The 17,002-nt window shown below is 43.5% G+C and overlaps 1 protein-coding gene across 5 annotated transcripts in view; it reads right to left on the bottom strand.

Moving 5' to 3' along the window:
* Ferry3 (FERRY endosomal RAB5 effector complex subunit 3) overlaps positions 1-17,002 on the bottom strand; it is a 45,464-nt gene that overhangs the window by 26,758 nt on the left and 1,704 nt on the right. For 3 of the 5 annotated variants that reach the window (XM_006987876.4, XM_076568019.1, XM_042274153.2), the window contains exons 2-6: positions 13,991-14,185; positions 10,770-10,915; positions 9,033-9,214; positions 5,415-5,514; positions 5,204-5,325 (exon numbers count right to left, since the gene is read on the bottom strand). In XM_006987876.4, coding sequence (XP_006987938.2) covers positions 5,204-5,325; positions 5,415-5,514; positions 9,033-9,214; positions 10,770-10,915; positions 13,991-14,185 — 745 coding nt within the window. Of the gene's footprint in view, positions 1-5,203; positions 5,326-5,414; positions 5,515-9,032; positions 9,215-10,769; positions 10,916-13,990; positions 14,186-17,002 lie in introns of those variants that run through there. The other 2 variants (XM_042274155.2, XM_076568020.1) reach the window with 2 other exon arrangements.

Below are 17,002 nucleotides of genomic sequence, written 5' to 3'. Positions count from 1 at the left end.
TGATAAGAACTTTAAATCTCTAAAGAAAGAAATTGAAGAAGATATCAGAAAATGGAAGGATCTCCCATGCTCATGGATAGGTAGGATTAACATAGTAAAAATGGCAATCTTACCAAAAGCAATCTACAGATTCAATGCAATCCCCATCAAAATCCCAACACAATTCTTCACAGACTTGGAAAGAAAAATACTCAACTTTATATGGAAAAACAAAAGACCCAGGATAGCTAAAAGAATCCTATACGATAAAGCAACCCTTGGAGGCATCACCATCCCGGACCTCAAACTCTACTATAGAGCTATAGTAATAAAAACAGCTTGGTACTGGTATAAAAACCGACATACGGACCAATGGAATCGAATTGAAGACCCTGACATTAATCCATGCACATATGAACACCTGGTTTTTGACAAAGGAGCCAAAACTATACAATGGAACAAAGAAAGTATCTTCAACAAATGGTGCTGGCATAACTGGATGTCAATATGTAAAAGATTACAAATAGATCCATATCTGTCACCATGCACAAAACTCAAGTCCAAGTGGATCAAAGACCTAAACATAAATCCAGTTACACTAAACTTAATAGAAAAGAAGATAGGAAGCACTCTTGAACGCATTGGCACTGGAGACCATTTCCTAAATAAAACACCGACAGCACAGACCCTGAGCACAACCATTAATAAATGGGACCTCTCAAAACTGAGAAACTTTTGCAGGGCAAAAGACACAGTCAATAAGACAAAAAGACAGCCAACAGATTGGGAAAAGATCTTCACCAACCCCACATCTGACAGAGGATTGATCTCCACAATATATAAAGAACTCAAGAAACTAGACATCAAAGCACTGAACAGTCCAATTAAAAAATGGGCTAAAGAGCTAAACAGAGAATTCACAAAACAAGAACTACATATGGCTGAAAGACATTTAAAGAAATGCTCAACATCCTTAATCATCAGAGAAATGCAAATCAAAACGACTCTGAGATACCACCTTACACCTGTTAGAATGGCTAAGATCAAAAACACCAATGACAACCAATGTTGGAGAGGATGTGGAGCAAAGGGAACACTCCTCCACTGTTGGTGGGAATGTAAACTTGTACAACCACTATGGAAATCAGTATGGCGGTTTCTCAGAAAATTAGGAATCAAACTACCTCAAGACCCAGCCATCCCACTCTTGGGCATATACCCAAAGAATGCTGATACATACCATAAAGATACATGCTCAGCTATGTTCATAGCAGCACTATTTGTAATAGCCAGAACCTGGAAACAACCTAGATGCCCATCAACGGAAGAATGGATGAAAAAAATGTGGTACATATACACAATGGAGTACTACTCAGCAGAGAAAAACAATGAAAGCATGAAATTTGCAGGCAAATGGATGGAACTAGAAAATATCATCCTGAGTGAGGTAACCCAAACCCAGAAAGACAGTTATGGTATGTACTCACTCATTGGTGGATTCTAGATATAAAATGAACAATCAGACCACAACCCATAGAACCATAGAGGCTATATATATATAGCATGGAGGTCCGTAGGACGACTGTGGCATATAATAAATTTCAGTTTTACTCAATTATTGAAAAAAAAATAGCCAAATGAATGGAAACACATGAACTATGAACCAAAGACTGAGGGGCTCCCAGCTGGATCAGGCCCTCTGAATAGGTGAGACAGTTGATTGGCTTGATCAGTTTGGGAGGCATTTAGGCAGTGGGACCAAGTCCTGTGCTCATTCCATGAGTTGGCTGTTTGAAACCAGGAACTTATGCAGGGACACCTGGCTCAGTCTGGGAGGAAGGGACTGGACCTCCCTGGACTGAGTCTACCAAGTCGATCACAGTCCTCGGGAGAGGACTTGTCCTGGAGGAGATGGGAATGGAGGGTGGGCTGGGGGTAAGGGGAGGGCGTGGAAGGGGGGAGAATAGGGGAACACATGGCTGATATGTAGAACTGAATGGTATTGTAAAATAAAAAATATATATCACAAAAAAAAAAAATGATTCAGGGATTAACTGATGAACTAACACGTAATACCTTTAAAGGTCAGATTGAACATATTTAAAAATATACAGTGGTTCTCACGACGAGGCTAATTCTAGACAAAACAGTAAAACAGGTGACGTGAGAGCAAGGCAGGTTAAAAATGAAGAAGTTGGGCTGTTGAGATGGTTCAGCAGGTAAGAGGCTGTACTTTCCCAAGTCTGCCGACGTGAAGTTTATATCCAGACTCACTGTGGGAGGGAAATGGCAACTTCCGAAAGTTGTCCTCTACTTTCCAGACGCTTGCTTACATACACCTCGCGCCACACACACAGTGATGAGGATGATGATTATAAGAGTGATAGTAACCATTCATAAAGTTAAGTGATAAATGATGAAGCTGTGAGGTCCATGTGCACACTTGCTGCTGGCTGCATTTCCGCCTGCACTCTTCTCTCACAGGAAAGCTCTCTTTGCTCGGCTCATTACTGGAAAAGTTGCCCCAGAGGAGCTGTGGCCACATAACGGCTCCAGTCAAGTCCACGGCACAAGGCAATGAAGGAAACTTAATGACCAAGTGTGGCATGACTCTCCACGGAGGACGAGGAAAAGGGGTAGCCTGTTTGCATCAGTGCACATTTGTCAAAGGGTGTTGTCATCGAAGAAGTCAACAGAAATCAGCTGAAAACCACATCAGACTTCTGAAGGTCACGTGCAGGCTAGCAAGTCACTTCGGAACGGTTAGGAGCCGTAGCTTATGCACCCGAACTCCTCCCATTGGTCTTCACTAAGTGTGGCCAAGGACACACGGGGACTGACGACAAGAGAAGCCTTTCTGAACGACTGACAGCTGAGAGCCAGACACAGGCTTGCTCCAGACTGGAGCTGAATTGACAGACAACAGAACCGGACAACAGGTAGACAAGGGCTGGGATGCAGCTCCATGGGAGAAGGCTTGACCCACAGTAAGTCTAGGACCAGGTGAGAAGAAACAAGATTCAATTGCTGAGAGAAGAGCAGCAGCATAGAGAGGACCTACTCCATGGCACAGATGTGCAAAGACTGCTGGATGCCAACAATGGAGCAGTGTGCAGAGAAAAACACTTCCAAATCCTGAGTTCCAACCCAAGCACAAACAGCATCCAGCTACTACCATAGAAAATGAAACCTACTGGGCACTGGGGATCTAGATGATAAAATTCAAAGTCTGCTGCCCTACTGACAAGATGTAAACAATCTTAATAGTGAGGGCCTGTTAATTTCTGCACACAATTACTATTTAGAAAAATATCTCCCTTTTGACCCGGTCTTATTGAGTAGCAACTCACTATGTAAACCAGGCTGGCTTCAAACTCAGAGATCCGCCTGCCTCTGCTTTCCATGTGCTGGGATTAAAGGTGTGCACTGCCACTCTCCAATGAAGCAGGAGGAAGAAGAGCTGGCTATGGGAGGACACACCTATAATTGAAGCACAGAGAAGGCACAGAAGGCAGGTCGCTGCTAGCCCAAGCAAGGCTGATCTACACAAATAGCAAAGTCTGCTTTTAAAAGTAAACAAACAAAAAGATAAGCCACAGAACAGGGGCCAAGTATCTACAAAACATTTCTGATGATAAACAGGTAGCCAGAGTACAAACGTAAGTTTCACAGCTCAATAATAAGAAAACGTAAAGGAGAGACATAGACACAAGGTTAGCACGTGGACACTGTTCAACACGTTAGCTATCGGGAACACACAGTGAACCTGGAAGGAGAGGTCACAGCAATGCCCGTGAGAATGGCTGAAAAACACTGGAGCGCTGGCGAGGCTCCAGCTCAGCTGCCACGCTCAGAGAGGCTGACAGGGTGGCAAGAGGAGAGTGTCGGACATGAAGGCAAAGAGGAAAGGTCATGTCTTGACTGTGGTGACGGTTCTGTGACGGTCTCAGTTCCTTAATCTGTGCTTCATTAAAATAGGCAGACTTGACTTCATGTCACTTAGCCCTCAAAAAACCTACTTTTCCAAGAGTTGAAAACAGAATTTCTATTGCTCAAGGAGACACCTACCAAAGACAGTAATGGTAAAGGCATTTTCCCTGAGGCATACGGTTTAGAAAGAAGAAACTAAAGGCCGGATTTACAGTGACTTGACCTACGCATCGAGCCAGGAAGCACAGCAGCAAACAGACAGGCAGCTGTGTGGCAAGGAACTTCTCAGCTTCCTTAAATCCATCACCTGCAACACAGCATGTGCTCTACATTTGGGTCAGTGCACACATTCGTGCAGAGAAAGCCGGATGCAGGGCACGCTCCAACCCCTGAACCCCACTGCTCTCAAAATGCTGGCTGGGAAGTCAAGTACCTCGGTTGTCCCTAGAAGATAGGCGCAGTTTGGAAAAAAACAGCAAAGTAAATGAAAGACTGTCATATGCAGGGAAGCGGTACTAAAATGGCCGTGAGAAGATTCCACCAACTATTTGTGTGTGTGTGTGTGTGTGTGTGTGTGTGTGTGTAGTTGTGTATGCAGGCAAAGCTGTACACATGTGTGGAGCTCAGAGGACACAGTTCATGTGTGCCAGTGTCAAGAGCACTTGGCAAGGAGCTGTCTGGGCATACAAAACAAACAAACACGAAGAGAGAGAGAGAGAGAGAGAGAGAGAGAGAGAGAGAGAGAGAGAGAGAGAGAGAGAGAGAGAGAGAGAGAGAGAGAGAGAAGGAGGGAGAGAGGGAGGGAGGGAGGGAAAGAAAGAGAGAAAGGGAAAAAAAGAGCAGACATATTTCTTATCCTTGAGGCAAGACTAGTGGGAGGCTGGCATTACATAAAGACAGTGCTCCTCCAAAGCCAGCCCGGGACTGTCTACCAATGCTTACAGCCTGTGCTAGCATATTCTGGAAATCGGTTTACTGTACTTAGAGATATTTTTCTCTTTCTGCTTAGTGAGTGTCTGACATTCATCCAGTCATGCCAAGTGGAGTGCAATTTAATGAAATGAAAGAAAATGCCTGTAATTCTACCACTTGGGATAGTGAGTCTGAAGGATTTCTCCAAATTCAAGGCCATCCTAGGCTAAATGCCAAGTTTGAGGTCAGCAGAGCTACATAATAATGAAGTACAAAATCTTGCATTTTCATTGCCAAACATATACAACCAACAAGGCTACTTCTGGAATAAGATGGATAGTGATGGACACACACAGGACTAAGAACAAGCGAGGGTCAGTACCTGAGGGAGCTGTTGTCGGGGTTCTTTAGGTCCTGGTGAAGTTTTATCACCCACTCCTGATACTCTTGCTTCTGGATAGCTGTTGACTGCTTCAGCTCATTGGACCATTTATTCTCCAAGTCCTAAACAGAGAGTGCCAACTGGTCAAGTTCTTCACAAGAAAAGAAAACATAATTATATACCTGAAGCCATTATATTTCATTTCACTTACTTGCTGGGATTCAAAATGCTGGGCAGCCAGTGAATTGACATCTTGATCTGTGAGTGATTTCCCCAACTCCTGCATCACCTTTTCCATTTCAATACCTTGTCTAAAACATAATTAATAAATGAGATAAATTCATCAAACTTTTAAAGTATACAGCCATTTTAGTTCAGTGAATAAAATGAAAGCATAATTTTTATTTTATGAAGGATAATATATCCAAGAAGTAAAACTCCAATATCTTGAAAATACTCTGAGTCCTTGAAAATGAGTATGTGAATACTGATGAGTATGTCTTAAAAGTGTCAACCACATCACATATGCAGCCAGATCATGATCTGAGCTTAATGTATAAATGGAAGCAGTCAAAATCCAAGCAGACTCTCAGTGACTGTTTGATAGTCCCAACCCCTTCTCATTTGCAGAGTCCCTGAGGAAACAGTCTTATCCCAGCCTAAGCAGATTTTCCACACAAGTATATGAGAACTGACCTGATCTCAATGCTGAAAGTTAGTCTCCACTACACCCAGAAACTGCCAGTTAAGTTTGAAAAGACAGAGACAAACTGTTAAGTCACACAATTGCTTCTAAGGAGTGATGTAAAATACAGCCTGATTTTGTAGCCTAGCGCTACAGTCTTCATTTACCCAAAGAAACAATGTACAGAATGGCTTCCCTCCAGAAGGAGCTAATCAGTGGTGTTGTGAGTACAGACAGCAGTGACTTACAGGTAAAAGAAAACGGTGACTAGGAAGGCCTGAGGAAGGCCTCTGTTGCTGAAAACATCCTATTTCTTGATTGGGTGGTAGCTACCAGGGTCGGCTTGCTCTGTGACAATTTACTGAGCTGTACTTTCATAATTTATTGTATGTTCTGACAGCATTGGTAAAATCTCAAGTTAAAACTTATCTCTTAATGCATGCAAAATTTGTTCTAAAAGCTATTTTGAGGGGTTGCGAGACAGCCCAATTGGATGCCCAGTACTTACAGAAAAGCTAGGGGAGGTGGCACATATCTATAACCCCAGTGCTCGGGAGGCAGAGACAGGCAGATCCCTAAGTTCAGTGGCCAGACAGCCTGGCAAATAGATAAAGTTCAGGTTCAGTGAGAGAGACCCTGTCTCAAAAACTATGGAGAACAGAGACTGAGGAAGACACTCAATATTGACCTGTGGCCTTTACACACACACACACACACACACACACACACACACACACACACACACACACACATACACTCACACACATTGTACCTACCTACAAACATGAACACACCCATATGAACATGTACATACTCCATACATATACATATGCAATTAAGTAAATACAGAAATTTAAACAAACATATAATAAACAGAATAGAACACAAACTAAGTTTTACTGGTTAAGTAAGTTGTTAAAACTGATTTTATACTTATTCATAACAATTAAGTAAGATAGATAGATGTAAGAAATTAGACCCATACAACTTATACATATGAATACTTTGACATCTTCTGGAAGTAGATATTCAGTATCACTTAGCTTCCACTTCACTATATACAATGCAGACAGTCCCATAAACTTTTTTGTTTTGTTTGCTTTTTGAGACAGGGTTTCATGATGCAGTCCTGGGGGCCTCGTGTCTCTGCCTCTTGAGAACTGGGATTACAGGTGTGCACCCCCACTCCTGGTTATTAATATTTTAGAAAGTACGAGGCATCAGGTGAAGATTATGATTATAAGAGAGGTTTTCATTTAGAAACAAAAATGTCTACTAAAAACTTAGATACATATTTGCACTAATATTTTACAAGTGTTCCCTCTAGTGGATAAAAAGTGTTATTGTCATTTCTTCTAAAGTTTAAAGAACTATCTAGAATATGGTTTCATAAAAGCAGCAAAATTCTCATAAGAAAAAAAAGACAAAAGAATTCAAGGAAAATTTCATGAACATTTATGTCACCCTGAATGTATCCAAAAATGCAAGGAATTAATCATATAATTAATTATTTAAGATATTGCCTAGGTTAAATTCAAAGGAAAGTCGTCTCTATTTCAGATAAACACTAACTATAGGCTGGCTCAGAATACCAGGTATGACAACTCTGCAACCTGAATGTCAAGCGATAAAATGCCATAACTTCTCCTAAAAAAAAAAAAAAAAAACTATTCCACAATAGAAAAAAAAAGGATCAAACATCAAGTTCCAAAGAGGGTAAATAATTAGTAAGTTAATTCATTGTCCCTGGTAGAATAGAAGCTGTTTCGAAAAATAATAAATAAACAGAATAGAAATCACCTCTGATTTTGAAAACAGAACAGTGTAACCATGGGTGGCCAGACAGGGACTTTTCAGGGAGGAGCAGGCAGGGGTGAGAGCAGCCACTGGCTGGGTGAAGCACTGGTGAGGGACACACAGGAGCCAAGGGTGTCCAGAGCAATACAGTTAGCCCTGGGGACTCACAGCACTGGTCCCTGGCAGAGTATCTGTATCAACCTATGCACACCCTCCAGCATGTTTTCAATGATCTCTAGACTGCTTACAACAACTACTGCAATGTAAGTAGTTGTTATACTGTATTCTTAGGAATAACTACAAGATTTAAAGCCTGAGGATGTTCAAAATAGGCATGACTCTTTTTTTTTTTTTTTTTTTTTGCATGTTTTTGATTGACAGTTGGCTGAATCCTTAGACACATGAGGCTCAAAGCCTGGGTTCATTGTTCAGCATCATGAAAGAAAAGAAATCCATCTGTGATTATTTTATATTTCAATTTTTTAACTATAATAACCATTAAAATAAAAATATTATCCACACAATGTTAGTCTTAATGTGTTCTAATGTGAGGCTAATGAGAGACAGGAGCATATAGCATCTCATTTTAAGTTGACTTCTTTAGTATTAATATTAAATCAGTTATAAAAATTAAGTGTGATTTGGTCTTAACAAGCTTCCACAACAAGAACCATTGTACACCAGTAATATTAAAATTCATCTAGATGTTATGTATACCCAGACTCTTAAATAAATGCTTTTAAGGTAATAAATGGTCTGCTAAGTCAAAGTGGACTATGTAGGAGGAGGACATTTGCTTTACACCACAATTAACAGAACCAGAGGAGCATCCCGGAAAGCCACACATCAACATAAAGGAGTTGGTGGCTTTTTACTAACTCAGAAACTGTATCCAAGAAAGCACTGTTTGTGTGCTATCTTAGGGAGACTATACAGAGGAATTCAAATCTGATTACAATTTTTTGGGGCAATGCGATGGCTATCTCTATTTTCTTCCTAGTGTGGGAAGCTTACAATATAATTGAAAGACACCATGGCCTAGAGAAAGGCAATCCAGAAGACGCTCTGAGTAGGGACAGAGCGAGAAGGAGTGGCTAATAGTTCTGAAGTCACAATCATTTGGTTAAAATTCTAGCTTGCCCTTGGATAACTACTGGATTTATGTAAGCCACGGTTTTCTCACCTGCAAAATGAAGATGCCAATTGTAGGGCTGTGGTAAAGAAGACAGCTCACTCCAAGCATTTTGCAGTGTTTCAATTTTATGAAAGTGCAAACAAGCTGGTCTACAGGCTATTATATTTCACAATGTAACATTTAATTATAATAACACAAGAAATGAGTGGTACCTCTCTCGTAATTTTTTCAGCTCCACATCTCTTTCACCAATCAGTTCTGAGATGCTAACAAAGTAATTATGTTCCAGATTAAGGAGAGTTTCAGAGGCTGGGGAATGGATCAGGTCATGGTACACATCTGCAAAATCTTCATCCCAGTTCGGCTCCTCAGGCCTGGCATGCTCTAAGGTAGTCTGTGAGATAATACACACATTCAGTCCTGGCTCAACATCCCACTAGAGAAGTGTGGAGATTGTGACTGTGCTTTGACACATCAGACAGAGACATGGAGCCCCTGCCATGTAGATGTTACTGTAGGACTGTTTGAATACAAAAAAGAACATGGAGAGACAGAACCTAAGCTGTTACTATGAATTGTAACGTAGCCTGGGGAATAAATGAGGTATTCCTGCAGAGCGAGGGATGGAAGTGCCTACAATAATAGAGAAAATCAGTATGCCATGATCCCATTTCCATACAAAATGCACACGTGTTCATCAAAGGGATGAGCAACAAGCCAACGGCAGCTATGTCAGGACAGTGGCACTTCTCACAGCCACTAACTTGGCTGTGTGTGAATGCATTATGAATGTCTTAGTTAGGTTTCTGTGGCTGTGACAAAACACCATGAGCAAAGCAACTTGGGGAAGAAAGGGTTTATTTCACTCATGGTTCCACGTAACATCTCATTACCAAAAAAAACTGAGGGCAGGAACCTGAAGGCAGGAGCTGATGCAGAAGCCATGGAGGGGTGCTGCTTACCGGCTTGCTCCCCATGGTTTGCTCAGCCTGCTTTCTTACAGAACCCAGGACCACCAGTCCAGAAGTGGCACCACTCACAGTGGGCTGGGCCCTCCCTCGTGTAGAAAATGCCTGTCTATAGCCCTATCTTACGGAAGCCTTTCCTTAATTGAGGTTCCCTCTTCTCAGATGACTTTAGCTTGTATCAAGTGTATATAAAACTACGCAGCACAATAAAGATAATTTGTATGAAATATTCTATAATCAGAAGAAAACTTTCTTATTAAAAACATCATACTCTAAAATGATTCATAGGTTAGTAAATAAAGTAATAATGTGTGTAGCATCTTGTACTTCATTAAACTGGCCATACTAGCTGCAACCCTACAAAAAACCAATGACACTCTACAACAATGACAAAAACAAGTGAGAAAGCAGGAGTAAGCAGAGCTGAAAATTAAGTTGGATTGCTGGCTTAGGCTGTCAGATGAAATTCAAGGTGTTAGCTCAACTGGAACTCCAGATAGAGTAACGTAAACATGTAAAAAAATGTAAACATGCTCCAAGAAATACAGAGGATAAAGTAGCTTCATGTTTCCAAAAGTACGATTCCAAACATACTTCATTTAAAAAAATGGTGCTGGGGCTGAAGACAGTTCATCAGAGTTCAATCCTTAGGACCTACAGGGTGGAGGGAAAGAACCAATTCCCTTAAAGTGTCCTCTGTCTTCAACAAGTGTTTGGTGGCTTGAGTCACACACACACACACACACACACACACACACACACACACACACACACACACACACACACACACAAATACTTTGCCTCGGGAACTCATGTTGATAGAGAATGGAAGCACAGAAGCAAGAACATATGGTGTATATTACTGGCTTGCAAATAAAAAAGCAATGGGTTCTCTACTTTGTTTCCTATGACTTCAGCAATGAAAACATCCTCGTAAAGTCTGGAGTATTTTTGAAATACACACTCTGCCCTCTGTCTTACCTCAGCATAAGCTTTGGCCCATGTACTTGCCAGCTGGTGCAGATCTACTTCACCTGACTTCACAGCATCCAAGGATGCTTCGGCATGTCTGTCATGGTCTCTGAGGGATTCTTCTTCTACAAACCGGCTCAGAGCTTCTTTTAAGTCTGTACAAGAGACAACAAATGCCATCATCAGCAAGACATACACACAGTAGGGGACATACATCCAAATGAACTGAGTTTGGTTGTATTCTGACTGCCATACACATGCCATGGTATGCGCATGCACACACAGAGAGATGCATATAAAATAAAATGAATAAATATGTAATTTTAAAAAATTAAAAAGTAGAATTCACATTTCTTACAGGTTTACAAGCTCCCAGTGATGCTATTTGTCTAGGATGGCACAACCTTTTGAGAACTAACAATGAGGACAATGGGGTAAGTGTTTGCCCTTTTGTGTCCTGGGTCCTGGTTTATATGATGACAGTACTAGAATGCTTCAAGCTTCCCTTATCTGTTTACCTCTCTAGTTGGTGGGGTGAACCTGGGAGAGTGGAGCCGAAATCTGAGGCAGACTAAAGTCTCATGCAATAGCTAACTTACTCAGAGCATCAGACAATTTATACTCTGAGGATTAAGAAGAGTCATCTGAGTAAAGTATACAATCACAAGGATGAGCCACATGTAGCAAAAACATGTTTTTCCATACGTGCATGTGAGTATCAACAGCTGAAGTAAACTCACTCCTGTCTGCTACACTTGGGAGGAGCACAAAAGCATATTCCAAGAACAATTCTGTGTTTTGAAGAAACTGAGGTCACAAGATTCTTATCTTGTTTCCTTGGAGTTTTCTTACAAAGTCTCAGAAATCTCCTCACACAGCTTCATTCATGGTCCATGTTCCAAGAATAATCCATGCTCCAATGATCCAACAGATTCTCTATTTAAAAGTTCCCCTAGTTGTGAAAAAAACATGGCCCTTGCAAAATGACTCAGAAGAGATGACTCTGGAAGTCAGTGGACAAAGGTGGTTCAGTGCTAAGTGCTCCTGCTGGACTTTGGCACCTCAAAAGCCAATGAGCAGAGGAAAAGAGAGACCGATTTAGCAGCAAAGTTCCACCATGCAAGTGATGCTGAGACACTTGGTAAATCCCCACAACCAAACTCAGAGGTTAAGTACTGTGGCTAAATTTGTATTGTGCCAATTAATTCAGATACTACATTACTTCATGAATAACTACAGTACAAACAAAAATTTCCAAAGTTCTGGTGAACAGTTTTTCTTCTTGGAAGGTTAAGTCATATTTTACACTTCCGATGCTGTTGGGGTTGTGTGTTCTAGACAGGGCTTCTTAAACTTTGTACACTCACAAAGCACTCACCATAGAAAGTTTTACACGACTCGGATATTTAGGTTCATGGTTGTTTTGTCAACTTGAAATATCAGTCTCTAAGAGAGAACCTCAACTGAGAAAATGTTGCCGCAAGCCTGGCATGTGGACAGGCCTGCGGAGCTTTTTCTTGATTAATGACTGATGTGGGAGGGCCTAGCCCACTGTAGGTGGTATCACTGCTGGGCTGGTGGTTCTGGGTACTGCAAGAAAGCAGGCTGAGCAAGCCGTGAAGAACAAGCCAGTAAACAGTGCTCCTCCATGACCTCAGCTTTAGTTCCTCCCTCGGCGTTCCTGCCTTGAGGTCCTGCCCTGATTCCCTGATGATGGACTGCAAGTGCAACCTTTTCCCCCAAGTCATGATCTGTACCACAGCAACATAAACCTAACTAAGACAATAGGTATACAAATCAAATATTTAATGTTTAAAAATCATGGGGAAATGTATGTTACCTTGGTGTCTACTACAAATCCGACTGTTTATTAAAGACTAAATTAAAGGCTGGGGAAATGGCTCAGTGAGTACAGTGCTTGCCATGTAAATATAATTTCAATCTCCAGGACCTATGTAAAATGCTGGGTATGGCAGTGTGTGCCTATAATTCCTGCACTGGGGAGGCAGAGGCTGGAGTATTGTATCCCTGGAACTCACTAACCAGCAAATCTTGCTGAACTGATGAGCTGTAGAGCCAATGAAAGACTCTTCCCAAAAAAAAAATCAAAAGGTGGACAACAATAGAGGAAGATCTGATATCAACTTTTGTTCTCCTGCACCCACTCCAACACACACGCACATATATCCATACCCACCTCACATACATACACCCATACACACACATACCCCACACCCATATACACACACATTTCCCCCCAAATATCTCATACACCCCACACACATACACCCCAATACATATATACCCCACACACATTCACACAAAGACTAAAAAGATGTATACTAATGGAATGGATGTGCTTGTTCATTTTTACAAAAATAATTAAATCTTGGCTGAATAGTTAAACTGTAGGATGCAGAGCATCTTTAATATTTTTCATTTTGATTTTATAATTGTCAATGACAAGAATGACATTTTTCATAAATATGTAGTATAAAATGGCAAAACATATGTTTAAAGGCATTTCAGAAATTGTTTGCAATTCTGTCTTAATTTCATGTCAAAATTTATTAAACAAATTTTTATAAAACTGAAGTCAGCAACTAAAGCAGCAATATTTAAAAATCAAACATTCAGGAGCCAAAGAGAAGGCTCAGTAGATAAAGATGTTTGCTTCCAAGGGGAACAACCTGGGTTAGGTCTTAGGACCCACACGGTGGAAGGAAAGAACCAACTCTGTGAGCTCTTCTCTAGCTTCACGCAGGCTCTGTGGCACACCATACATCAATGTAATAAAAACTGTTTGGAAACTCAAACATCCTAACACAATACAACCTAAAGACATAGTGATTTAAAAAACTTCAATGTTGAGGAGTGAGGAGAGAAAAATACTACACTCTTTGTTTTCCACAATTAAGCCATTATTTCTATGAGAACAGAAAACTGTAAAAGCACCGCAGTGCCTAAGAGCAGGCTGGAATCTGAGCCAGGAAGCTCTGGGCAGCACTCACTGGAGGTGCAGAACACGGTGGCATCAGCAGTACAAAGTGTCCGTGTTGTGTGTACCGTGAACCCACCATTCATCTGGTTTTGAATTCACTTTTGGTCACTTTTTCATGATCCTAACATTCTGTTGTGCAGTCTCACATGTCAGGTCCCAAGTTCAGAATCTGTGTGCTGCCGAGAAACTTCCAATGACAGAGACATTAGGAACACAAATCAGTCCTCACCACTCTCTATGAAGCAGGGCAAATTGTGCAGCAGCATCAGACGTCCATGCAAATGGCTGGCATTCTCGTCCACAGGAAACCTGAGGGGCACTCTCAGTTCGAAGCGCTCATTTCCTACCTTGAACTTGTACACGAATTCTCTTTCCTTGTTGCAGAATCTTTCTCGGTTTTTCTTCATATTCTTCAGCAGGATTTCTGTACCATGAGCAACAACAACAACAACAAAAAAGCCATGAGTCACACGTCCACAGGAAACATGTTTCATTACTGCTGCAACTCCTCTAAAACACAGCCCAGCAGCACTCAGAGACTGTACCCATGTGATTCTCAACCAACTATTCCAATTTCTACTTTACTTCCATTTCATTTTGGACATGTTCTCACTGTGCAGCCCAGAATAGCTTAGGACTCCCTGTGTAGCCCAGGCTAACTTCAAACATTTCATCTTCCTGCCTCAACGCCCCCTGACCCCCAAGTGCTAGGATTATAGGTATACACCACCACAATCAGCCTAAAAGTTAATTTCAGGCCAACAATATGCTCAGAAAGTGCTTTTATTCCTAGACAAGAATAAAAAAAATACTTAATACAAGGGAAGGAACAGACATGGGGCAAGAGGATCCTTAGGAAAGATACAGAGGGGATGCAGGTGTGGAGCTTATGGAACTGGTAAAGGTAGCCAAACCAACAGAGACCCGGTGGTATCTTGAAGATGTTAGATATAATGGTCATGAAATGTGATAGGAAAGGGTGAGAGAATACAATAAAGGCCTCCCAGTAGGAAGCACATATACAGGAGAACACACCATACAGGAAGCCACCCACAAGGCACACTGGACACTACTCAGAGAAAACAAAGTATAGTAAAGAGAGTAGGAATAAACATCCCTTAAAAATCTACTCATCAATCTTCCAACTGGACTTCCCATTGCTAGAATTTCCCCACCAAATCAGTTCTTACGCTGTTCTCTACCTAAATCATATAATCTGTCTCTTAAAAAAAAAGCGTGTGTGTGTGTGTGTGTGTGTGTGTGTGTGTGTGTGTACATATCTGAGGCCCCCCAAAATACAATACAGATTCGTGTCATTATTCTTAGTTGCCCACAAAAACCAGATGACAAACTCTATTGCTAAAGACACTGCACAACTCAGTTGAAGACACAGAGAATCAAGCTGGAAGTTTCCTCTCTGCTGGCTAGTTTTTATAGTCCTGGAAGGTACTATGCAGGCTGCTGTGGGAGAAATGTTATTAATGGTCTTATCCAGCTGTGAACTATATTAATCTGCCAGACAAGATGTGTCCACCTCTTCACTCTCACTGTTGTGAAAGTATCCAATTTGCTCGGACTGGATTTGAGTTCCGCTCCATAGGAGCAAATCCATGCCTGGTACTGTAATCCTGGTCAGAACCCCACAGCAGGGGAGATCATAGGCCCTAGGAGGGACCTAAAGATCATTGTTCAGTTAAACTGACAGTGTCAACCCACCTTCTAAATATTGACACTGGGTCTCAGAGGGACCCAGAGACAGTGCTGCTCTCAGCCTTAATCAGATAAGTGTCTTTTCAGTGAACAGTAGTGAATGCACAGACCCATGCCCATCAGCAGCTAAGGGGGGACTCACAGGGACCCATGCCCATCAGCAGCTGGGGGGGGAACTCACAGGGACCCATGCCCATCAGCAGCTAAGGGGGGACTCACGGGGACCCATGCCCATCAGCAGCTAAGGGGGGACTCACAGGGACCCATGCCCATCAGCAGCTAAGGGGGGACTCACGGGAACCCATGCCCATCAGCAGCTGCGGGGGGGGGGCTCACAGGGACCCATGCCCATCAGCAGCTGGGGGGGCTCACAGGGACCCATGCCCATCAGCAGCTAAGGAGGGACTCAGGGGGACCCATGCCCATCAGCAGCTGGGGGGGGGCTCACAGGGACCCATGCCCATCAGCAGCTGGGGGGGCTCACAGGGACCCATGCCCATCAGCAGCTAAGGGGGGCTCACAGGGATCCATGCCCATCAGCAGCTAAGGGGGGACTCAGAGGGACCCATACCCATCAGCAGCTAAGGGGGGACTCACAGGGATCCATGCCCATCAGCAGCTAAGGGGGGGCTCACAGGGACCCATGCCCATCAGCAGCTAAGGGGGGACTCGGGGGGATCCATGCCCATCAGCAGCTAAGGGGGGACTCGGGGAGACCCATGCCCATCAGCAGCTAAGGGGGGACTCACGGGGACCCATGCCCATCAGCAGCTAAGGGGGGACTCGGGGGGACCCATGTCCATCAGCAGCTAAGGGGGGACTCACAGGGACCCATGCCCATCAGCAGCTAAGGGGGGGCTCACAGGGACCCATGCCCATCAGCAGCTAAGGGGGGACTCGGGGGACCCATGCTCATCAGCAGCTGGAGGGGGGGCTCACAGGGACCCATGCCCATCAGCAGCTGGAGGGGGGCTCACAGGGACCCATGCCCATCAGCAGCTGGGGGGGCTCACAGGGACCCATGCCCATCTGCAGCTAAGGGGGGACTCAGGGGGACCCATGCCCATCAGCAGCTAAGGGGGGATTCGGGGGGATCCATGCCCATCAGCAGCTAAGGGGGGACTCGGGGAGACCCATGCCCATCAGCAGCTAAGGGGGGACTCACGGGGACCCATGCCCATCAGCAGCTAAGGGGGGACTCGGGGGGACCCATGTCCATCAGCAGCTAAGGGGGGACTCACAGGGACCCATGCCCATCAGCAGCTAAGGGGGGACTCGGGGGACCCATGCTCATCAGCAGCTGGAGGGGGGGCTCACGGGAACCCATGCCCATCAGCAGCTGCGGGGGGGGGCTCACAGGGACCCATGCCCATCAGCAGCTGGGGGGGCTCACAGGGACCCATGCCCATCTGCAGCTAAGGGGGGACTCAGGGGGACCCATGCCCATCAGCAGCTAAGGGGGGATTCGGGGGGATCCATGCCCATCAGCAGCTAAGGGGGGACTCGGGGAGACCCATGCCCATCAGCAGCT

This window comes from Peromyscus maniculatus, chromosome 3, assembly GCF_049852395.1.
Source record: "Peromyscus maniculatus bairdii isolate BWxNUB_F1_BW_parent chromosome 3, HU_Pman_BW_mat_3.1, whole genome shotgun sequence".
NCBI classification, from domain to species: domain Eukaryota; kingdom Metazoa; phylum Chordata; class Mammalia; order Rodentia; family Cricetidae; genus Peromyscus; species Peromyscus maniculatus.
Note: the sequence above shows the minus strand (reverse complement) of the source record. Positions and strands in the feature narration are given on the sequence as shown.